The sequence below is a fragment of the Corvus moneduloides genome, chromosome 8 (genome assembly GCF_009650955.1).
Source record: "Corvus moneduloides isolate bCorMon1 chromosome 8, bCorMon1.pri, whole genome shotgun sequence".
Lineage (NCBI taxonomy): Eukaryota > Metazoa > Chordata > Aves > Passeriformes > Corvidae > Corvus > Corvus moneduloides.
This window is the reverse complement of record NC_045483.1, coordinates 26,768,957-26,793,898: the sequence shown is the minus strand read 5'-3', so window position 1 is coordinate 26,793,898 and position 24,942 is coordinate 26,768,957. Positions and strand designations below refer to the sequence as shown.

The 24,942-nt window shown below is 39.8% G+C and overlaps 1 protein-coding gene across 2 annotated transcripts in view; it reads right to left on the bottom strand.

Moving 5' to 3' along the window:
• Positions 1-18,391: 18,391 nt before the first annotated feature.
• The window catches only part of GHITM (growth hormone inducible transmembrane protein), a 48,222-nt gene continuing 41,671 nt past the window's right edge, over positions 18,392-24,942 (bottom strand). For both annotated transcript variants that reach the window (XM_032115640.1, XM_032115639.1), the window contains exons 5-9: positions 23,646-23,787; positions 22,493-22,601; positions 21,209-21,397; positions 20,468-20,639; positions 18,392-19,643 (exon numbers count right to left, since the gene is read on the bottom strand). In XM_032115640.1, the coding sequence (XP_031971531.1) occupies positions 19,556-19,643; positions 20,468-20,639; positions 21,209-21,397; positions 22,493-22,601; positions 23,646-23,787 (700 nt within the window). In that variant the 3' untranslated portion in view covers positions 18,392-19,555. The remainder of the gene's footprint in view (positions 19,644-20,467; positions 20,640-21,208; positions 21,398-22,492; positions 22,602-23,645; positions 23,788-24,942) is intronic.

Below are 24,942 nucleotides of genomic sequence, written 5' to 3'. Positions count from 1 at the left end.
AGACAAGCTTTCGATAAATTCTTCTCAGAAGAAACTTCAGTAAAATGTCCACATACACCTGACCTGCCTCCACAATCTGTCAGTATTTTCCTAAAGCTACTCATGAGGGAGTAGTTAGCAATAACTTCTGACAAAACAGTCAAGCAACAGGTCATCAGACTTGATCCAATGAATACTGAAGCCACCATGAGTCTCTTACTCAGCTTTGGCAAGAGTTAGCTGTGTATCTACACAGGAAGTATTAATCCTTCTGCTTTTATATTTCAGCTGAGTTTATGGTTTGAGATGACCTTGTTCATGGAGGACTGTAGTTTTCCTTGGCAAATGGAATCACAAGAAGTTGCGCCCCTGTAGTCCATGCTTTGGATAAAGAGAACTTCTCCAGAGCCAAAATCCTGATTTCCTTGAGGCTACCTGGGTCCCTGCATCAGCTGTGAGCCACACAGTCTAGACGGCTGAAAAGCCAACATCAAGAGCCCCCATTACAACTTTTGGGATAATATTTTGTATAAAGAATACATATTTTTATTTCTCCTACTACCCACTTAGAAAAAAAGGAATCCCAAAACTTACTTCTACACCAATACTCCCTGTCAGCAGGGATCATTTCTCCTGTGCTCCCGACAATTCACAGTCATAGTGCCAAATAAAACAGACTGATTTGGTGTTAGCTGGTGGTATTAAGCTGTAAACAAAGTGAGGAGCCACCTGGCTCACTTAATTGACAAGGTCAGACGAAGATTCAACATCTGTTCTGTCAGGCATAGAGGCACTTCAGAAACATCCTTATTGCAACTTAAGGGCTGGGCAATTTTCTTGCTTGACAGCCGAATGCACACAAAACCACAAAAAATGCATTTGTCAGCTCGGACAAGATAAATTTACTACTTTATATTAGCATACAGCTTGTGTATTTTGAAAAGCCATTGAGCAAATATGTTTCTCTTCTGGTAATGCCAGACAAATACATGTAGAAGTGAAAGGAAAACAAAAGGAAGAACAGATGCCTGTAGGTGAAGCTATGATCAGATGGTAGCTCTGTCCTACCACATGGGGAAATGGCCTGGTACATAAGAGTCAAACTCTGTTGGGGAATTACCTTCAAGAGGACACACAACATTCTGATACCTCTATATGAAGCAACAAATCATTTGGGCAGCAGTCACAATCCATGCTGAAAAAATTTGGAGATTCCTGCTTTAGTCTACTCAGCCAAGCCTAGGACCTCACACAAGTAGCATCTTTAACTTGAATAGCCCCCAACCAGGGATTGAGGCCAGCCTGGGAAACTTGGTGAGTAAAAATAATTAAGTGCATTAAATTATCTCCTGGGATCTCTCCAGAGATCCAGGGTATTTCTGTAATAATTGTGTTAATGGTCTCTGGGGCTTATGCTTTTGTTATCAGAGGGAACAATTTTCCTGAAGGAGGGTTGGAGAGGTTGGAGAATGCTGTTTGGAGGGTGTAAGGCAAAGAGGAAAATCAGTCAGCATTTTTCAGATATAAAAGAGAAGGGCTTAAACTCCCATTAGAGGAAAGAATCTTCAAATCTGTTAGTGGTGCTTTGTACAGAGCTGTAAACACATGGCCATATTTTACAGAGTAAAACCCTGCTGCAAACAATACCAAAAAATGCTTTTCACATTTACTTGTCATTTATATTATACAGATTCTTTCTGTGAGCTCCACAAAACAATAGAAATAAAATATGTTGGCCCCCTGACCAGCAACAGAACAATGAAACACAGTTCCTTCACCAACCTCCTGATTCAGAGGTCTTGCAAGGAGGACTGGCAACTCCTTTATCTTTGATATAAAAGTGCTATGCATGGTCAGGTCTCAAAAAGAGGAAGCTGAGTGTCAGATCTACCTACTCTCAAAACCAATATGAAAATAATGTAAAAGCAAGCACACAGAAGACCCAGAATTGCTCAGTACAATAGAAACATTCTCAGTAAGAGCAGGACAGTGAATAAGTGCCCATAAACTTGACCTTTCAGAATTGCATTTGCCGGTGTGTGTTACAACAGATCTCTGAGTGTTCCCATTCAACTCCCCCAAATTGTGAAGGGCACCGAAATAATTTCTATCATACTGACAATTATGTTAAGAGAAAGAGTAGTACTATGAGTACTGAGGGAAAAATTACTATTTGTAATCTGCAATTTCCCCAGCAGCAGAAAAGGTTTCTACTCCTCCTCACATTCACTAGAAGGAAAACTGAATTTATGAACAAAAGTAATTCAGTTTTAAGGACTCTCCCCCAGGCAGAGAAATAGCAGCAATGCAGAGGACAGTTAGGAAAGGACAGAAGATACATGAGTAAAGTATCAGCAGGTGCTTCAGTTTCTCTGTTATTCAGCCCTTTGGTATTATTCTTAGCATTTATTTCATGCTCCAGTAAGCTTTGTTTATTGAGGTGATCACACAACTCCGGTGTCTTGAAAGAACAGCTGTCTTCTGGCTTCAGAGGAACAGATGAAATCTGATTAGGTTTCATATCTTTTCAGTATGTTCTTTAATAACCACCTGAAGACACTCTTAAGGAAGTTAAGAACCAGGCCACTTTGATTTTAAAGTCAGATTTAGCCCCCTTGGAAGACATATCGAAAAGCTTACTTGAATCTGGCCCATCCCCACTCTTTTAGCAACCTGCTTATCTAGTTTCTCAGCCCTTTCTAAATGATGAGAATTTTATCATTTGTAGAAATCTACTTCCAAGTGGATTGCAGGCACAAAGCACAAAGGCTGCAGGAAAAATCATCGATGCCTGGCTACAAACAAACACCTTTGTTAATATAAAATAAATCATTCAAAGAAAAGGTTAAATACGCATGTATACTGATAACTAGAAACCAAAGCATCAACCCTTTGCCACCTCTTAGGCAATCTAGAAATACAAACCAGTACAATTCAGCCACCTCTTCAACCAGCTCTCTTCATTCTCTTACTTGAGGAGCTAAATCCCTGTTTGGTGCAGAGGCATATTCAACTGACACAAAGTCTGGTGGCAGCCAGACAGCTTTGCCTGGCTCTTTCTGCCAGGTTAATACTAACAAAGGTGCCTGAGTGAAGGAATGAATAAACAGTACTGAAGCCTTTCCCCAAAGAAAACAGCAATATACACTCATGTCCTATCTGTGAAAGGAGGGTCCTCAAGCAAAGCACTGTGAGTTGTGCATGTGGGCAGATGCTTTTCACCCTCCACTCAGTCTGCTCATTTTAGCTGTGGAAGTGGTCCAGAAATCACCAGAGGGACTGGCCGAGGACAAGGCTTGCAGTATTTCCTTTTTACCAGTTGAGTCATTTTAAAACTTGTACCTGTAAAACAAACATGGAAAAGACAGAAAATGGAGAGATTTGTTTAATTGGGAGTGTGTACAGTAGCACAGAACTTTAATATCTGAAGTTCAGCCATGTTTGTATGGGCAGGCTTAGATCAGCAGTGATCTGAAAACAGAAAGGGATGGATGTGATGGCATTTTTTTTTCTTTTCATTAGGTTGCTGGAGGTCACTGACTCCCAGCAGCCTATTTTCTCTTAGTGAAGGTACACAATCACTGAAAGTTTGTGGCTGCTGGAAGTTTCCATAGGTGAAGGTCTTCATACACATAGAATGATGCTACTGTCTCTTCAGAGCTTGAATTCTGCAACTAACACATTAAACAGTATCTTCCCTGTACCATCATCACATTCTCCCTATTTCCTGGACAGAAGCCACAGACTGACATTGGCTTGAAGCATTTGCTTTCTGGGACAGCAGATGTTTCTGATGGAATGACAACATCCTACGGAATCAGTGGTTTTGCTTCAAAAGAAGTAACCAGTGTGGTTATATTAACCCCCTCCTCAGGCTACACTGAGTTGGCCTCCAAGTGGCTTTGCAGCTTGCCCATGGCACATGCCCAGTACAAAGAACACGGCAGAGCAATGCTGCGAAGCAGTCCCTGTGCTTTGCCTGCAGACTATAAAGCAAGTAACATCCCCCTAGAAAAGACAGCACAAGTCACCCAGAAATCTCATAGCAACAACACAAAACAAACATTGTACAATTCCAGTCCTGAACTGCACATTAAACAGAAGAGTTGAGCTTTGGGCAGTTGTTGCATTAGGCCCAACTTTCATATCTGCCTCTCAGTAAGAGCAGAAACCAATTCAGATCAAGCATTTTGACACAAGCAGCTCTGAGGAAGTCATTTGCAGCAGAAAGATGCACCCTATATGGAAGCAAATAAACAACAATCCCTGACCTAAAAAATGCTTGGCTGTCGGTAAGGACAGGAGACGATTACAGTAAGCATATTGGACTGCTCAGGGGAGCAGGACAGAGTGTAACGGGACTAGCAAAGACTGTAAAGTATTTCTGTGCTTGCAACAGAGGAAAGCATTTCAGATTCCCTTTGTAGGAGATCTCTGTGGTGAATTTACAGGTTTTAATGGAGTGCTTCTTTGTACTCCTTTCTCCCCTTCAGCACAGTACCTTCCATTGCTCTGTGAGACCAGCATCAGTGTACTTCATCCACAGGAAACAGCAGCCTGCTTTCAAAGGAACATTCTCTTTGCGAGCACTTTTATCAGAGAGATTTCATGCCTGTTGCATGTAAAAAACCCTGAAACACCCCCTGTTTTGTCAGATAGCAGGAGGTACTCAGATTGAAAAGTAACAGCTGTGCTTATCACATGAAGTCTCAGTAACATGGAAAAGGGACAGGATCAGGCAGGCAGCAGCACGTGTGATCCAGGTCAGGCCAGGAGTGACAGAAGCCACCTCTGTGCCTCTGGCACTGCACTACCCAGGCCTTGTGGGCCAACTGGGAACCTGCTATTGCTCAAGCCTTCAGCTGCTACTACATGTGCTGATTAAATGAGGAGCCCCAGACAGCTATAAACCCCTAACCCATAATAATGCTGCAATTTGATCACTCCTCCTGGTACCAATGGGATTCTGCCTATAAAATAGAGCCCATGATTCAGCACTCGGAGACTGAACGGGAAGGAAAGGCTCCACTTAAAGGAAAACTGTAGAGAAACACAAAGATTTCCACCTAAGTTATCTAAATATAAAAAGTAATAAAGCATTTAAGATATTTTATCAGCTAGAATGAATTTTCTTGGAACTTCAAATTAGTAATTTTATGGTTAAAAGATTAGAAATAGGAAATAGACTATTTTAGATCCAGTTCTTTATCTTTAGAGTTTAACAAAAGTTATCAGCTAGGCATTTTATTGCATTTAGAAACATTAAGATTTAAGATGTTAAGATTCTAAAGAGCATACTAATCCTTTTATCCTAGACTTGCTCATGGTTTAATTTTTTTCACTGGGGTCTTACTGAAACCAGGGATATTATGGACTTTAACTTCCGCAGTCTTTAGACACACATATTTAGGACAAATTCAATCTCAGTTAATTCTTGTTCCTGGTAGAGCTGTGGGTTCAAAAATTGGATTTTTGGGAATTTACAGAATCACACTTTGGTTCATCTCTCAATACATGAGGATGAATGCAGCCACAGATGGATGGTGATGGAATACAGCCAGGCAAAGCAAGGATAATATTTCACTTTTGCAACTGTTCTTATCAACGAGGAACATTGATACTCCTTTAATCAGACTTGATCATATTTCTCTTGATTGTTTTACACTATGGGCATTAAATGGATTCTAATTTCTTCTAATTTTATTTCTTCCTGATCCAAATACTCAGTAAGTTTCCTGAGAAAAAGAGAAAAATTTCTCAGTGATACAATGAAGATAATATTTACCTGCATGGAAAATTTTGTGAAGTTTGCAGATGGAAAGAACCCAGAGTGCTGTGATTTATCTCTAATGATTACCTAATTCATGTAATGAAACCGTAAACCTGCTTACCTTTATGTGCTTTTTTCTTGAGTTTGGATGCTTTTGAGCAGCAGATTTTTCTAACCTGATCTAAGGGTGAAAAATAATACATTATCAGTGGAGACAGGTAATGCAAATAACTGTACATATACATTAAATGTGTCAGAGTCCACAGACGTTTTGATTACTGTATTTACCACTGACATTCTTGTATGGAGAGATCTGTAAAACAAAGGATTATCATGACTGATTTTTAGATCTCTGCACAGCTTTGTCCCTAGTGTGGAACAGGAACTTATTTGCTCTTTTCCATCATTACTCATAGATACATCAGATACGTTGTGAAGATTTCTTTATCCTTTGAAATGTCACATTGGCAGGCAATACAATTACTGTTACACCACTTTAAGAAAATATAAAAAATTACCAGCAGGAAAAAAGAGCATCTCTGTGTCCAGATGCACAGGAATGTAGAATAAATTACTTTGGATGGACCAAGGCACTGAAATATTCCTTCCCTACCACACCTAAATAAGTGAGCTGTTGACTGCAGTTGACATAGTACGTGCTGGACACAATAAAGGGGAAAAAAAAAAAGGTTTACTCTGGAGCTGAGGTGAAGCAGAAAGGACAGAGGCAGGTGATTTCTCATCAACAAAATCTAACATATGGTTAATGTTTCAGGAAATCACTGAGGCACAGTTTACAGCCAAGGCTGGTGATGGAGGCTGAGCTGTCTTGTCATCATAATTTACTTCTGATGTAACAGGTTTAACATGCAAAGTACATTTATCTTGCAAACCTAGACACTTTTACTTTCACATCAGTGCTTACAGATAAGGAACAGTGTCCTTTGCATGCTTCCTCCCCACCTTCTGATTCAGTGAAGTACCATGCACATAAACAAAAAGGGAACACTATTACAGGATCTTGCAGGTATTCATGTGTTTTATTGATATGGCCATCTCCTGTCCTTCCTGGAAAGGCTTCCTTTATGCTCCTGAAGACACATCTAGAAATTCTCCATCTCCCTTTGCACTGTTCCTTAAGTTTTCCTTAAGGGTCATGGAAAAACTTGAATAAAAAGTAGAAAAGGCAAAGGGAGCAGAAGGACTTCAGCTACCACTGCTCTGGCAAATTGCTCTACCATTCAGAACAGACTCCAGTAAATGAGAAAACTGGGCAGCTGACAACCAGCCACAAAACAGCTTCCACATGTTTCTCCATGTTTGTATTTACATACAAAGCAATTCTTAGAAGGTTTCTAGGAAATATCAAGCATGGCAAGTCTGCTGTTCCTGACCTTTGGACACTTAGCTTATTTGTTTTCCCTTATCTCACATTTATTTTCTAAATCTTGTATAAAATACGCACTGTGAAAAATCATGGTGAGTCTCAGAGATTTACAATATCAAACCTCAAATCTGCACAGGTAACTCTAGATTGGACCTCTCAATTTAAAAAATCTACTAAACTGTCCTCCTGCAAATGCAGAAAGACATCTGCAAAGATGTGGCTGTAGACAGATGGAAAATCATCTGTTTTTAAGATTTTAACTGCTCTGTGAATTTGGAATACTACAAAAAGTAACTAAGTGCCTCAAGGTAGTACAACTGAAGTGTGGAATATCAGTTTTAAAAAACTCAACCAAACAACAAAAAAACAAAGGAAAAAAAACTTAGACTGATTGAAGGTCAGAAGAGTTACTCTCACCTGTTTCACTGTTTTATAAAAGAACTTCTCATATACTCTGTTGACCTGATTCATGTTGCCTTGTTTAGTTAGGGTAGAAACTTTTTCCACTAACACATTCCCCACTATTGAGAGAATTATATTATTCTTAGATTGGTAGGTGGTTATCTACTGGGAAAATATAACAGAAAGTATTTTCAGAAGAGCAGGTTTCAGAACACAGATTAAGGTAAAAGTTAATCATTCTGTACTACAGGCAACAGGCAATAACAGACGAAGCACTACTATATAAACCAAAGCACTGATATGCTACCACATTCTACAGTCCAAGTCCTTTTATAAGTTCAATCTTTCTTTTCATTGTCAAGCTCTGTTTGTTTCTCTTAATTAAAATCAACATAGTAAATAAGCATTTTATATCAAAAATGGAAAGAATGGGAGAAGAGAAACCTGTGTTAGAAGATTATATATACCATACCTTCTGCAGCAAAGACATTGAGGCACAAAAGACAGACAAACAAAAAGCCACAAAGTGCCAGGAGCTTCATGCTTCCAACTAGTCACGAGATGTTTCCAAGGAAGCTGAAGGAGCGTCCTGGTCTCCTCCAGCCCAACCTCACCTTTTTATAAGATGGAGCAAAAGGAATGTTATGTTCAGAATGGGTGGAGATTTGGCCTTTGTATTGCACTTCAATAGATGACAAGAAACAGCACTTCCTATTTCAAGAAGCAATTTACTCAGAATCAGGCAGCACAGCGAGTCCCCTGCAAGTTACAGAGGAGCTTGGAGTATTAAAAGTATGCAGGGATGCTCTGAGGCAGAGTCCTTGTCCTGTGCTTCACAGCAGCCTCTCCAGGGGACCTGGTGTGCTTCTCTGCATGCTTGGAAGGGCAGAGAGCACAGCTGAACTGAGTCTGCATGGACAGTGATCGGGGCCTGAAAGGCAAACCAAACCCAGGCTGTTTCAATCAAAGCAATTGCCAGTGTGCTGCTAACATAATTAACAAGACAGCTGGTTAAGCAGCAGATTTCTGAGTTTATTATTAACTTCTCAGTATCTATTATATCTGAATAATTAAGTTATGGAGATTCCAGCTAACAGTTAAGATTAAGAAGTCATCAATTCAACATAGTATCAAGGTTCACAGAGTGTACTTCGAAAAAAAAAAAAAAGTTCTTCAAGGAGGGAAAAGCTACAGAGCGGAGTCTCTTAAAGGCAAAAAGTTCAGGTTTGGCTACATCCAATTCTCACAGCTTAATCTGATAAGTTTTAATTCTCTAATAGCAGAATATGTTATAAGATATGTAGCCTTAAAAGGTGGGTGCAGTATCTGCAAGCCATCCAGACTTGGAATTACAGCAGGATAGAAGGCTTAATTCTGGTGCACATATATTGCCCCCACCCCCAATTTCAAAGGTTTCCTATTTCAGGTTTGGGATTTGGCTCGTTTCTTGCACTGTATCAGCAGCCTTCCAAATTGGGTCGCCCCTTTATCTAACCAAATTTAACTCTAAAAGCTTATTTCTGCAGTCCTACCTGGCAATATCCATATGTTGTGAAGATTGCTAATGCCTGACAGCCTTTCTTGTTTGCCAAGGCTGGCATCAGCAAGGTTCAAGAATCAGATCACTAACAAAATTTGCTACAAGATAGTACTATATTCAAAGTGCTTTAAGAAAGCCCTTCCTCACCACTGGCACACCTCAGTTGTTCAGCCTGTAGTAAGGCCTTCAGTTCACATCTCTGCTGAGCATGCCAGGAGGGACTTTTTACAGTTCAGTCAATGCAGAGAAAAATGAATGACAACAGAGCAGCAATGTTGTTTTTATGATCTCGATGCCTTCTCCTGGTCTTAAAATCAAGAGTCATACATGGTTAGAAGGGGAAAAGGGATTTTACCTTGGTATTTATTTTAAAGATCCTTAGGTGCACACATCCAGGTCATATGCATCGAGATGTACCCCTGCCGAGTGTATCCCCAAAGACCGGGTATAACATTATAGGTTCTACTAATGAGCATATCTATCAAAGATTCCCCAAAGAGAGGCTCAAGTGAGCCCCCCTCCCCAAGGAACCTTCCCCTGGATGGTTCTATCTTGGTTTACAGAATGTGTTCAGGAGAGGACCTTGGGGTCTGGGGCACACTGATCCCTAGCTATGAAGCTTCTAAAATGTTTAGTCTCTCAGCTTGACAAACAAGTCTAAGAATGTAGGCAAAAAGCACTAGGAATACAGAAGTTGTAAAAAGGTATAACAGGGGTATCAAAGAAAAGGCAAAAAATCTTCATGGCATCAATCTCAGGCTTCTTTTGAATATTGAAACATGTATGTGTGAGTCCTCATTTTGTACTTTTAAAGTCAACACTTTTGTTGGTTAACACAGAATCAAATAACATAAATCCCAACATAAACTGAGCATGTAAAATGGAGCTGGTCAGCCTACTCACAAAGGTTTGCAGAAGATCTGAAATGTCAATAAGGAACATGAAAGGGTTGGTAGGAGAGTAATTTTTCTGCAACATTCAATCAGCCTGAGTAGTGGTAGCACTGAAGCAAGTATCTCACTTGGTGACTACAGTATTTTATCTTCATTACACTTTCTGAGAAAGTTCTAGGCAAGCTCACATACTGGGGGAAGTGAGTGAAAGGCTGTATGGGGCCTAGTTGCCAGCTGGGGTTAAACCACAACAATACCCAAATTATTTTTCATGTCTTTTTAGCCTTAACTAGAAGCATCACCTTCTCTTCCTGTGTGCATGATAAGAAATAAAAAAATGAATACAGAAAAGTAACCAGGTATGATGGGAGATGGACTCGCAAAACAGAACCTCATCACATGATGGCTACTGACATTTCCAACTATGCTCATTTAAACAAAAAAGTGCTGGAATGTTAAATGTACTACAGGTGCTGCCAACACCTACCTCAAATCTCCCCATCTTTCTTCTGCAGTATTTACAACATAATATTGGCAACTGAAGTATTTACAAAGACTTGTTTTTCTAAATATACATAACCGCACTGTAACTTTACCAATCACCCCAAGCAAGAGAACAGCATGTACCAACTGAATGCCCCACTTGTTTTCTGTGTGGAAGAGGCAGGCTCCTACTTGGTCTCCTGTTACAGCAATCCAAGCCTTCCAGCTACTGTGATGGGAAATGAGGCACACCTGTACAGTCATCACCGCGCACCCAAAAACCCCAGAGAGGGGTTTCACTGAAACAAGAACAGATGCCCATTTTTTCAAAGACAGCATCTATTTGAGGGTTTGTGCTGGCTTACTGGCAGGGTGGTCTTGGAACGCAAAAAGAAAACCTGAAAACTTTCTAAAACTAAAATACTGTATGAATTTATCAGTAGAAGTTATTGGGGTGAGGATATTGTAAGCAATTTATTTATTTTCACCAAGTGAGAGGTCTAGTTGCAAACCTCGAGAGATTCCTCTGAGTAGGTATTGGGGTCCATGCAATATGTCCTGCTTAGCAGTTTTGAGAGCAAACACAGCTGAGGAAGATTTTTTTTTCTCCTAAATGGAAAACTTTCAGAAGAAATTTAAGTGCTTTATATCTTAAAATTTCAGACTGTAAAAGCTGATCAATGCTGTGGCTGAACCCTCTAATTCTTAATGCTCTGTTTCATATGCTTCTATGAATGCTAACGTTAAAGGAAATGTTAAGCAAACTGAAAATGGAAGACTAGCAGCAATGACCTAGCATAATCTTTAGACTTGTCCTGAGATAAAAGTCTTTACCAAACAAGGTTGCAGAATATACAAAATAATAAGACAGAACTGTGTCAAGGGCGTGGCTGGAGACTGGAGATGGAATAAAAACACAGATTACTAAAGAGCCTGCTAACCTGTGCCCTTAGAGGCTGTCAGCTGGAAGTCTGAGGCATCTGTATGATAGTCTTCTTTAAGGCATTGATTTTATGAAAGGAGCAATAGCTGCTGTAGGTCTCTTCAGTGGAAAAAAGGCTGGGAAGGAAACTGAGTGCAGAGATATTTCTGAATCATCCAGGCAAATAAGGGATGCATCCTGAGATTTGCATTATGTTTGCATTAATACCTGGTGTTCAAAAGCCACATAAGAGGCTCTCAAAATCTTAAAGAAAGTAGTTTGATTTCTTAACATTAAATTAAGGCATGATCCAGAGTCCCCTTTTGTGCTTGCCAAAAAGAAACTAGATAAACTCTTAAATTTGCAATCTTCATAAAGTCATTATTTCTGGAGTTGGTATGTTAATATAACATTCATTAATATTTTCTAAAGGTCATGCCATTCTAAAAAGAATCTGCATTTTGTTTAAGAAAATTCCTTTTAACCAGGTTGAAGCAGCTGTTTGCAACATAAGGAGAATAACACAGTTGGAGCAAATGGTCTTGTTAAATTTAGAGCTAAATGAAACTAACTTTTGAGCTGTGAGAAGGGAGGAAACATTAAGAACTTTCAGGATACAAAGTCAATTTAATCCAACATAGACAAGTTATGATGAACCAAGCTAGTTATCCAGGAGCATGTGCTGGACTGTTTTTGAAGGAGGGAACATAGCGCAGAAACTGAAGGCTGTACTAGGAGTCACTATATGAAAGACAGTAATGACAACATCTACAATACATTAACTAACAAAGAGAATGAAGAGCGAGGTTATAATTTCTCCTAGCAGCTTATACTGAGCTGATAAAACACTTTTAAGACTGTCCTGGAACATGGTTTATAGCATCTTTGACACAGCTTTTTCAGCAAGTGTCCTGACACTCCTCAGATTGTGCCTGCAAGTAAAAGCCTCTGCAGAGCTGCCAGCTGGTGTGTCTGTGAGTCTCGTGGGCTGTTCAGGGTGTCAAGCTCTCTGTGTTCACTCCATTCTCCTCACAGGTCACTGTCCTGGATAGTCCTATTAAAGTGGAACTTGCAGCTCTTCTTATTTTGCTTAGTTTTAACTTTTCTCCTGCTGGCAATGTGGTAAAGGTGGAACAACACACGCTTCCCCTTTCCCCCTATTTACTTAATGTGGTCTCTCTCTAGCTTTTCAAAGTCTTAAATGTGATGAGGTTTATAGAGGTTGCTGTAGGCTCTTAAACAGCCTAATGAAACGAGGCAAGGGTTCAGGCCAGAAACATTTACATTGGATGCAGTGCTCAGTGTGCCATGCATGATGGAAACATTTCTTTCTTGTGGTAGCCCAGTCTTCTAGTTCAGGCAAGATGTGATTTAAGAGACTGTTTTTGACAGTTAATCTGCCAGAGCTCACACTTCCATGACGGGGTGATGAGAGGAGCTGTGTAACCTTCTCATTATGGAGGCAGATCTGTTCCCACTGCATGTTACTTCCCCCAAAGTAGGGAAAAGACAGGCACCTAAGCAGGGAAGGTTATCCCTCTTGCCACTTACCATGGCTCTAAAGGATTCGTCCTTGTTTCACTCCGCACTTTTTGCTTTCTCTTTCAGAAAGATGATAAAGGATATGCAGTCTATCTGGTCTTCTGTACAAAGTAACTAGTCTGGTTGCCCAATGCTTAGTTCCAGAAAACTTGGTAAGAGGAAGTGAAGTGGTACACTGACAGATGTCTGGGCAGGCATCTCACTCTTCTTCCTGAATAGATAAGGTGTTTACTTCAGCTGGCAAGCCTCCAGAACAGAAAATACTGTGCAGATGTCAGCCCCTAGGCTTTTGGAAAGATCTTGAGATTGTTCTTAAAATTCATCTCTTTCTTAAAAACTTGAATAAGCCCTGTCTCTGCTATCTGATAGGAGGTGGTTGCACAGATAACAATGGTAATAAATAACAGTCTTTTGTCCTGATGCTGTTACCTGGCCATGTCACTTCTGGTTATTCTGTACATTGTAGATATGCTAATCATTTAATACAAGCAACATTAGTTGGTAATAATGTCCAGAACTTGAACTAAGGAATGGAGAGGCTAAAGATCTTTCCATTTCTGTAGGGGTATGAATCTCAACTTTTCTTCTTCCTGCCACCTCCTACAGAGAGGTATTTGAGGAGAACGTTCTATTGTTTATTCAGTGTCAGCTTGCTAATCCCATGATCCAGTTTCCTGAGCACCATTTCAATGCATTGAACACAGTCTGTCTCCCAAAGCATTTATGGTTACCTCAGTTGTACTTAATGTGACTAGGAAGGAGTAGAAGAAAAAAGACTTCATCATCAGCAATGGCTTACTTTTAGGTAGAAGTTTGATGGGACAGGAGAACTCTCCTGAAGCTTTTAAGAGACCAAGTTTTGCATGAATCCATCTGTTTATAAGCCATAAATGACAGAAGAGTGAGATTTTTGCATTTCAGGTTAGCTGGGAGTTCTTCTCAAACCCTTGGGACTCAAATATAATTTGTAAACACGTGGAATTTTGTTTGCTTACATTGTCTTTGGCAGGAAGAGGAAATCTGATCAGTGGCTCTTGCTCCTACAAGTTCTTCAGAAGTCCTGAAGGAATGTAGTGCTACAAGACATGCAATTCATGTTTGGTTTTGCAGTTTGTTGGATTTTTTAAACTTACGGCATCATTTTTCTTAGAAAAGATGATGATGGATGAGGACGTATTGCACTGCCTGGGAAGAAAAAAGTGATCCTCATCTTTGAATGGACCATCACTACAGTCAGGAATAAGGTGAGTTGGTAGGGTGTCATAGGTTAGCAAGCATAGTCCCGGAAGGGACGTCCTTGCTAAGGGGTGCTTACAGTTTCCTCTGGGAACTGATAGAACCTATCAGCTGGCCAGTTTGAATATGGACAATTCTCTAAGCCACTTAAAGTTGTGATCACCTCTGTGATCCACATTTAAGAATAGGCAAACTCCCCCCCCAAGCTCTCTCTCGTTTCCGGCGCTGGGACAGGTGGCTGCGGGCCCCGTGTGGGGGCCAGCGGGCCCGGCCAGGCCCTGCTTGGGCCAGGCCAGGCCAGGACACGGCCATCCTGAAGCCATGGACCTGTTCCAGCCATGGAACCCCCCCCACTGCCTTGCCGTGGGCAGCCGGAGCGGCTCGGCTCTCCCCCCTCTCCACTGCGATAAGAAACATTCAACATTCCAGCTGCAAAGCTGCAAGGCCGAGGTGAGATTAACCCTTTTTATTGCTGTGAAGAGCTGAAAACCTGAGGGAAGAGAGAGAGGAGATGCTTAAAGCTGAAAGTCTGTTGTGAAGCTATGATATATCAGTATCCTGCTGTAATTTCATGAAGAGCTGGGGGGTGGAGTGTTCAACTCGTGAGCAAAAGCACCTGCGCTGAGATAGGCAGATGCTGACGCAGCTGTAATTTCATGAGAAGTTTGGACAGGGAGAGATGAACCAGATGAGGACTTTTGCTCCAAACGGGAAAGGAGAAAACCTCAGTCCCTAGAGATGCTCCCAGAGATAGTCCTAACGATGAAGATGATGAAGACCCTTTGCTCCCAGGGAAGGAGAAGGGCCTCTGTTTTTGTTTCTGAATGGCTCAACCTTAAAACTGTACCCCAAAAAACTTCAAGAGTGGACCCTCGAAAGCAGTTGCGAGAAAAGCTGCAAGTCGGGGGAAGGGACTCACACGCAGGCAGAGAGACTCCTCTTCCTAAATGGACTGAACGATATTTGGAAGTGGGCGGCTGTCTCGTTGTGATAATGTTTTCATAGCATGAGCAAGAAGAGACTTCTCTTTCTAAATGGACTGAACAAGGTTATTATGGAAGTGGTAAACAGACTGAACATCTTAAGGGTTGTCTTTTCACATTGTCAGTGGGAGAAGGGAGGAAGGTGGGGGGAGGAGGAGAGTTCTGAAAGTGGTATAATTTTTTTTTCCTTCTTCTTTTAGGTCTGTTAATAAACTTCTTTATATTCTTTCAAGTTTGGTGCCTGTTTTGCATTTCTCCTAATTCTTATCTCACAGCAGATAAACAGTAATGAGTATTTTGGACCAAACCACTACACTAAATTGGTGTTTCCGCCCGGTTACAAACCGAACCCGCGACATAGGGTCAGTAGATGTGCAACACCCTGTGTCCAGTCTAGGTGGGATGATGCAATGATTTTAGACTTGCACTCAATAAAAGAAGACCTGTAACTCCAAGGCCATTACTTTGATACATTATCATACCTCTGCTATCTCACCATTGCAGTGCTGCTGCGTTACTGTCTCAGAAGAAGTCTGGTACACCCATTGATACCCAGACCCCCACGCCATTTATAAAATGGGATAGTTAGTATTTTTCATGGGAGTTATATTTCCAGTTAAAATTTTAATTAAATTTCTCTGATAGTGGTTAGAAGCTTTTTGTTTTCTTCCCTATCCCACTTAAATTTTTTGTTGGCCAACTTTCCGAGAACATGATGTCATGCTTTTTCTTTAAAGGAAACTGTGATAATTAAAAAAACAGTTTCAGTAGTTCTTTTTGGTGTTCTTCACCAGCAAGAATACAAAATAAAATTATGTAATACATAATGTATTACATGGTTGCTCATTCATACAAGGAAAAACAAACACCACTACATTGCAGTAAAGGCTTAACTCCTGCGTACAAGCTCATAAAAGAAATGCCTTACAGCAGTACTAAAGATTGATTCAGAAGCTTAATGACGTCTGCAGGAGCACACCTAATGGTGTCAAAACTGAGTGAAGGAATTAGCAAAGATGGTATTTTCTGGACCTACTCCTATTCATCATTGGCAAAGGAGAGGTGGTTAGATCTAACAGCCAGCACTCTCAGACGTGTTAGTTTTGTGTTTCAACAGCATCAGTTCTGTGTCTTACTTGGTAGAACAGGGCAGGTGAATGCTGGACTGGTGCCTGATGTCACACCTTGTGCCACAGGGTCACATGCCTCAGCTGCCCCTCCAGTGCCAGGTCTGAACAGCCACCCCCACTGTGGCTGCCAGACTGATGGATCATTTCCTGTGTTGCAAGAGTCTGTCTTGCTTTCCCCATCTCACTTTCTCACGACGACTAAAGGTCACCAAGACGGCTGAATATTGAAATAAAAATCCAGTTCTTAAATACTATGTTGAGGGGTTATTTAAATGCATTCCTCTTTTTTATTTCCAGATGGTCTATTTCAAAATTTGAAGTGAACTTATGGCAACAATTTCTGAATTCCAAGTTTGCTATAAACTGAAGTTCAAGGAAAATTACGCTGCATTACTGAATTATTTTCAAATATTGAAGAGTTAAAAAAAGAATTGTTCTGCTCTTTAATGACAGCAAGAACAGGAAGGAATAATCTTCTTCTTGGGACCAATTCAAGTTGCATAAAGACACCAGGCATGCCCTGTTACTGTGCTATAGGTGAACTGTTCTAAAGGTTTTATGAAGGTAGTGCGCATTGCCTGACAGCCTTCGGCAGCATTAGAAGTGGGGCAAACTGGATGAAAATTGCAAAGCTAATTACATTGAATAATTTAATGAGGTGAGATCTAAACTTCATGTTGCATTCTGCTATGCAAACTTAAAATACGTGTCAGTCAGATCTGGCATTCTTAATTATACTAGCTGACTGTGAAGGACATTTTCTTACGAAAATAATTGGTTTATGTTCCCGATAAAATTCAAGTAAATGATTAAATATTATGTAGCCGCTTATTTAGATGATGATTTAAAAGGAGAATTACTTGAAACATCATGAAAATCCTTAGAAACCAGCTATAATCAGTAGCAAGGATCAGAATTTCATTAAATTGTGGACTAAACATAATGTTTATGCCTTTAATGTCCTTTGGCACACACAGTAAGGAACTGCTGTAAAAGGTGGGGAATTTTTAGCCAGAATCGATTTATGTCTCAATGAGTCATACCTGGACCTGCAAGAAAACCCACAGAGTTTTATGACTGTAAGAAGGTGTGCCAGGTGTCACTGACTGTAGTACTGGCTTTAGATATTCATCTTCCAGCAAATCAGAGCTGCCTTAATTAAGATAAATCTTAACTTTTGACTTAAGACTTCAAACGTAAAAGAACAACACTTTTTTTCCTTTTTTGGAGACCAACACTAGGAAAATACTGCTAGTGCTGTCATCTCATCCACAGAAGCCAAATCACACATTTCCACAAGATTGAGCACAAGTGATGCTCATGTTTCTTCAGGCACTATTTCTCAAAAGGTTATTACATTTCCTGTTGGTCAGGTCACTTTCCATGCAAACACCTCCTGTAAGCAGTGTGTTGATTTCTACACCTCACTATTCCAAACAGTCCACAATCCCTCCCTTGGTTCATAGTCAACCTCTAAAACTTCAGCCTCAGAATGTAGACAAAAGGTCTTTAGTAACAAGCACAAATGTTCAAATTTTAAGACAGCTCCCTGTAGATTTCAGAATTTGAGGACAAGCACACTGCTGTTCTGCTACAGTAACAGTATTTAGAAATTACGGGTATCAAATTGCTTAAAAAGATAAAACTCTCTGAACAGGCTACTTACAACTGACATGATCCACCAGAGATTTCTTCCTTCTAAGGACTAAAGATGTCCCTCCAGCTGTAATAGTGCCAGGAACTAGACTGTGTTTATAATCTTTGGGCACAAAGGAGCTGCAACAAGGTTCTTCACAATCCACTCTTTCTTCCCTCTGTTTCAAGAGTCAAAAAATACTGCAGTGTGTGACAGACATAAAAGCAGCACTGGCTGCAACAGTGGCCAACAGGTTACACCAACAGAACAATTCCAAGTATACTCACTATCCTCCAACTAGGAAATGCCCCCAAAAAGGTGCTAGCCAGTGAAACTGAGCATCATCTTTGCAGATTTTTTCACAGAAGAATATATACGCTCTTACAAAGGAAATTGTAACCATAACCAAGAAAATATTTGTACTACTCTTCACCAAGTTTTTAGTTGCAGAAAAAAATATTTCTGTTAACACAGGGAAAGTCAAAGTAGTCAGCTTGTGAGGCTAGAATTTTATTGTTCATAGGTCAATACATAAACATAGCATATTTACCAGAAACTGAAAATCTGAGCTGTTGACATTAGGTCAAAATCTTCTTGGCCCAAGAACTCACCTTTTATTCCAACATATAGCAATAGAGTTTGTAAAGTATAAATTTCTTACTGTTAAACCAATTTCACTGATAGGGAACATATCTTTTAGACCAAGTTTAACATATAAATTTGGAGAAGAGTTAAACAGACTAAAGCACACAACAATATGGCAAATTTATGATCCTGGGGTTTACAGCATGCCATCCTCAGTTCCCAGTTTCTGTGCCAATTGTACAAGCTTCCAAGAGACGACCATTAGGAGCTCTCTTGAAGGAGAGACCTTCATCCACAATACAGAAATTAAGCCACCAGGATAAAGACACAGCTATATTGCCACTCAACAGTTTTATACATCCAGTATCAAAATAAGCTAGCTATTATAGCCAGTCAACATTAAAGCAAGGAATTCTCATGTCTTTCTCCAGAAAGAGACTGAAGTTCATATGGGACAAATGCTGCATAGTTCCCACATCTTGTCTCCTTTAGACTTTTTGGTCAGCTAACCTGTCAAATCCAATGCATTTCCAACAACTACTTAAACCTTTCTGAAATTTCTGCCCAGGCCAAAGTCATGATTGCATTTAGTGCCATATGCAATTTACTCAGTTCTTCTGAAGATGTCACTGAAATAAAATTCATGAAACTTAACTGAAAATTGATGCATCTAAGCAACATCCCATGAAGTAGCTTGTGCCCCTATCTGCCAATGGGATACCAGCTCAAAAATGACTTCCTTTACTATGCAACAACAGTAAAAAAAAAAAAAAAAAGAGTTGAACTGCCATCAAACCCATTAAAGAGCAAATAGGACTATTTTATTCATATATTAAAAATAATTTACTTTCCCAAAATAATGTAACAATTAGAAGCAATTCAGACTATTTTAAACACAGAGCTGGAAAGTGTTTGAAGAAAAACTAAAGACTGAATCACATTGCACTGAACCAATATGCTGAAATGCTTTAAAATTCTCACTTGGAGCATTACTGCTTTAACCATGAATGTTTATTTAATATGTGCACTAGGTAGGTTGCCAATCAGTTGCAAAGGTGAGTCTCTGTTTACTTTTTCCTGCCACCTCCACCACCTGCAAGCATGGTGGCCACACGAATGAAGATGTTCAGTGTATCGGTGTAGATACCCATGCATCTAGGAAACAAGAAATCACAGTTAGTACTGTTCAACAGACAGAATTATTTGGTGTTTCACACCATTATACTTCATTTTAAGAGCCTGCATGAACCATCTGTAACAAAAACCAGCTATGACTGTCCTCAGTGCTTTGTATGTCAAAGAACACCTGTACTTTTTTCTACCACCTCTGCCAGCAACAGCTATTTACAGAAATCCTAACAGACAGTATACTGCTCTCATACAGGAGCCTCTGCTCTTATAATGAACTTTGATCTGTTTATCTCCAAGAATTTTGAAGAAGGTGGGTATTATTCTAAATTAATTAGACTAAAACAGAACCAAGGAGGTAAGAATTCACCTAGAATCAGACAGACATGTATAAAAAAGTTACTTATTAGACTTGGTCTTTACTGAGAGTCAATCCTTCCATCCCTATCTATCACACCATTGCAGCTTTTTTATTTAGTGCCAAAGACTAATAAATATTAAATGACTATGGAAAGGTTAACTTTTTTTTGTCTCAACTGATGCTGACAGTTATTTTCAGAAAGCAGCTATAAATTCTGCCAGCAGTGCTTTAGAAAACAAAAATACTTTTTAGAATGTACTGCTGGAGGCATGTGACACCACACACTCAATTCTGTTTCTCACAACAATTTCAGTTTTAACTTTAGTAGCTATTTTCTAATTGTTGTTTTCAAACCCTGTGATTTTTCACATTTAACAGCAATACACTTTTGAACAATAAACAAAAGGCTATTTTTAAAGCATACTTCAATCTAACTTGAGGGAAATTCTTACCCAGACACTGAGCTCAGCTGTGCTAACAGAACACTTACGCATTGATGGGGTCGTATTTAGTCACTCCATAAAAGGGCAGAGTTTCTGCCCGTTTGACCACCAGCTGTGTATCATAGAGCAGGAACATGCTGAAGAGCACCAGGCCACCATAGACTGCTACCGAATACAAGCCAGCGCCAAAAGCAGAGGTGGGAGGCAAGAACATGGATCCTGGAGAGGAATGCACAGTAGTGTTAAAGGTAACTGTGTGTATCTGCTACTCTGAGTCAGGTCAAACTTCAGTCACTGGAGCACACATTTTTCAGTAAGCAATCAATTCTCACTTTGTGGTATGTTTTTGATACCAAGAGTTTTAGCATGCACACTGAAGATGTCACATACACAACGTGATCCAGTAATTTTGAACACCCTAGGGAACTGTGTATTTTTCTTCAGGTGAAAGAACCTGTGACTACACCAATGCCTCAAAACACATGAAGAAAAACAAGTGGATCAAGAACCAAGATTACATTTACTGCCTTCCATACTGACTGGCAGTAACTAAAATACAAGGCACCGCTATCGGCTGTTTGTCAGATTAACATCTGCAAGAACCATAACTTCACATTTGTTTTCAAGAACAAATATGACAGAGTATTTTCTGCTGTGCTGGAATAGCAAGGACTGTATTTAAGGCAAATCTTAACTATACAGACCAGCCTGCAACTAACTGTGAATTGCACCTTAGTAGCTTAACTGTAAAAACTACTTTGTATGACAGTATTGAAACAGTATCTTACCGATTGAAGAGGCAATAACAAAGCCTAAGCCTATGCCAAGTGGTCCTCCCATGTTCAGGAATTTTTCACTTGGAGCACACATGGCCACAGTTGAGAGCCCCCCGACGATTCCAGCAGTGTACCAGGCAGCTCTGATCAGCAGAGGACCCCCAAGGAAGGCCAGAGGAGCCACCACTGCACCCAGGACACCTAGGCAAAGGAAAACAGAACACATATAAGACTCGGAACACCACATGCCAAACCCACTTGATTATTTCATCTCCAATCAGATGGCATGGCTCAAACTGATCCACGCACGACAAAACACCAATGCACTTGATTGTGCTCTTATCTAGAAGGGAGCACAATAAATAAGCAACCTTAAATTCCACTATGTACTTTTATTTAGCACTGGAATACTTCAGGGAGCTCATCTTGGGAAAAAATGACTAACAAAAGTCAATGTACTGATTGTTTCAAAACAGAGCTGGTAAGAAGAGATACTTAGCACAGACTAATCAACTACAAAATGGCATTAGGAGCATGCAACACTGAAAAGCAGGACAGATTTCTGATTCAACAATTGCTTAGGCAAGTAAGTAGTTTTTTGCTAGAGTCTCGTAGGAAATGTCTATCTAGTCATTAATATCACATTAGGTTGTTTCACTTAATAACAATCACTACAATAAACATAACTTCTTCTTGCCAGACATGTTAGCTCTGGAGAGGCAAATATGATTCCAGTGCCCAACATCCACGTGTCTTTTCTGAACTACAAAATATTTCTGGCAAAAAAGTTTTGAAAAATGAGAGCCACTGTTACCTGAATTAGCTATTGTTAGTGAGAAATTTATCTGTGCTCACAGTTTAAATACCTGAGGGACAGACATCAGAAGTAAACTGATACTAAAATCTTTTTTTCTAGTCAGGTTTTCAAATACTTCCTATCCTGCACAGCTGAAGAATGGTTACTGTAGGCAAGAGTGCTTGCAGAAGCTGTAGTATTAGCAGGCAGTCACAAAACCAAAGCAGTTATGAAAACATCTAGTTCTACCCAATGTGGAGTATACATACCTCAAATTTAACTTGAGCATGACTTTTAGATTATGAAAAACATTAGAGTTCTGTTAAGGACACTTAAGACATCTTTCCCTGACATTCAGGAGTTCTCGTTGATCTCTGAAAAATCTCAACTCTCCTATAGCAATACATAAAAATTTACTTTAAAGCCAAAGTTTTGTTAAAGCAAGCATCTGGTCACACAGAAGCACAGACAACTCTACAACAAACACTAAAGCCACATACCTGAATGCATCATCCACGCTGCATGTTTAGCTACTGGATTATCTTCATAGGATATGGACCTGACCAACATTCCAGCACCAATCATAGCTGCAAAAGTTGCACCAATTGCCTGAAGAAACAGCATTACAGAGCTCAAGTTGGCATATGGACATATGGCCTCCATTCTAATCTCCTAGTGTAAAAGTCAACACTGGAATTCTGAAAACAGCAACCTAATCACAGTTGGGAGTATTCACTGATTTTATTCCTGTAAGGTTACAGTCAAATCTTTGCAGATCTTAGCTTGCAGTAATTTTCATTTTATTTTTACCCAGTTTTCTAGAAATCCAAATTTAATGGTTAAGTTGGCAACAATCTCTTGGCTGTGTAAAGTAAGAGAAGGAAAACCCATAGTTCTGCCCCTCACTCTCATGAAGGCACCTAAAATGTGTTAGCCTTCCTTCTTTTCTTGTATGTTTCTCCACCCAAGGCCAACACCTAGTTTACAGGCTTTTGCTACCAATGATCTTTTTAACCTCACTGCCTCTTCTTACTGATGATTTCAAGCAGAATCATCCAGCATCTACCAAACTGGTCAGAATTGTACAACTTTTATCACCAATGATGCTTTATAAATCTCCCTAAGTTATGTAGGTGTTGGCATTTAACTGTTATTGTTTCACTCCACTTAACACACTGAATGTGTACTAAGCCTGCTAGTGTTGTTTCATCCCTGGCAAACAGTAGACAGCTTTCAAAGAGCTACATAGGAGAGCACAGGGAGGAGTAAGAATGCACAGGGACCTCCGTTTCTACTTACAGACAGCAACAGAAACTGTGCCATTAGCTTTAGGTAGCTATTTCTAAGAGGTTCTTACTTCCATATATACAGCTGTTAAGGATAGCACAGCGGTTTTTTTGTCATGTAGTTTGTCTTTGATAAACCATCAAAGTAGTATAGAAAAAGGATGTTAGAATGTGACTAGAATCCAACTCTTACATCACAAAGTATCATTAGGATACCTGAATAGTCTTTATGGATAAGGATGCTAATGCAGGGTAAAGTTTGCCTTACTTTCCACCAAGTAGTTTACATTTTGCATTTTTTTTATACCAACCATTACATTAGGGGGCATTTCTCAATAAATACTTTTGTTTTTATAACAAAGCTTACCAGCCAGGAGCCCTTTGTCATGAGGTTCATGAGTGCAGGAGATCTGCTCACTGCTGCAGCAGACAGAGCTGTCATGCCAATGCTGCCCGCAAAGTACACGTACGTAGACTGAATTCTGTCCTTCACATACTGTGGCCAAATACTGAAAAATAAGCAGTCATACAGAGCTGTGCAGTTACCAGGTCCAGGAAGGAGAGCAGCTAAAAACACAATCAAGCTGTTAAATGCATTTGTAGCTATGGATATAAGGGAGATTTCATAATAGTGTGTCTAGCAACTTCTGCCACGAGTTTAAAATGGGGACTGAACTTGTCAATCTTGCTGGTTTAGTCTAATGTTAACTCAGTAGAAACACTAAAAATGATAAATAATGCTAACTATAATTCAATTTGAAGGAAGAAGCATGCATTGAAAACAGAATAATGAATGCTTTTAACTACAGAAAAAATCTCTTCTCACCAGAAGAGACTGGTGTTTAAATAGAACAAACTGGTTTCAGGAAAAAGGTCTACAGAATATGTACGGGCAGCCTGCTGAGCAGCTCACAAATTGCTGAGTCACAGTGCACATGACTATCTGACACCACAGGACACAAATGTCATTTTGAGAGCTCTAACAATAGCAACAGACCTGGACATAAGTGAGTTTCTGCAGTATCATTTGCTCACACTACAGACAAAAAACTTCTCTGTTAATGCTAGATTTAAACACAGTGCACACATTTTTTCCCATTTCACTCTTTTGACCTGTTATTCAAACCTCGTGGAGAAAAAAAATTAGACACAGCTCTATGACAAGCTTCTCATAGACACAAATAGCACACACAGTATAAATGCAGACAGCCACTTCCAAATACAAATGCAAAATAAAGTAAAATGTCTCCAACACACATTTCTCCCAAGCCCATGCTTATTATCACCCATCTTTTAAGTCTAAGTATAGTTATGCCATCAGCCAGGTTTTTTTTGACCAAAAAGCAATTCACCAAAATTTTAAGAAGAACATGTTTGTCAAAGCTTAAGCCAAGATACTGTGTTTAATGAAAACTTTTTCCAACAGCTGTATTAAAGTTTAATGAGCAGTCTTACAGGAACACTGGGGAAACTGGTCTCAGCAATGCTTTTCAGAAGACCACACTTCCTAAGTTATCTAGAGCACACCTCGTAAGACAGATTCATATACTCTTTGTGTAAGATTTAGCAAAACAAACTCACTCAGGTTACTATCCATTTAAGGCCGAATAATTCTAATTTTGCTTTAAAAACCTGCAGAAACATAGGTGGGGGGGTCTTCTCTT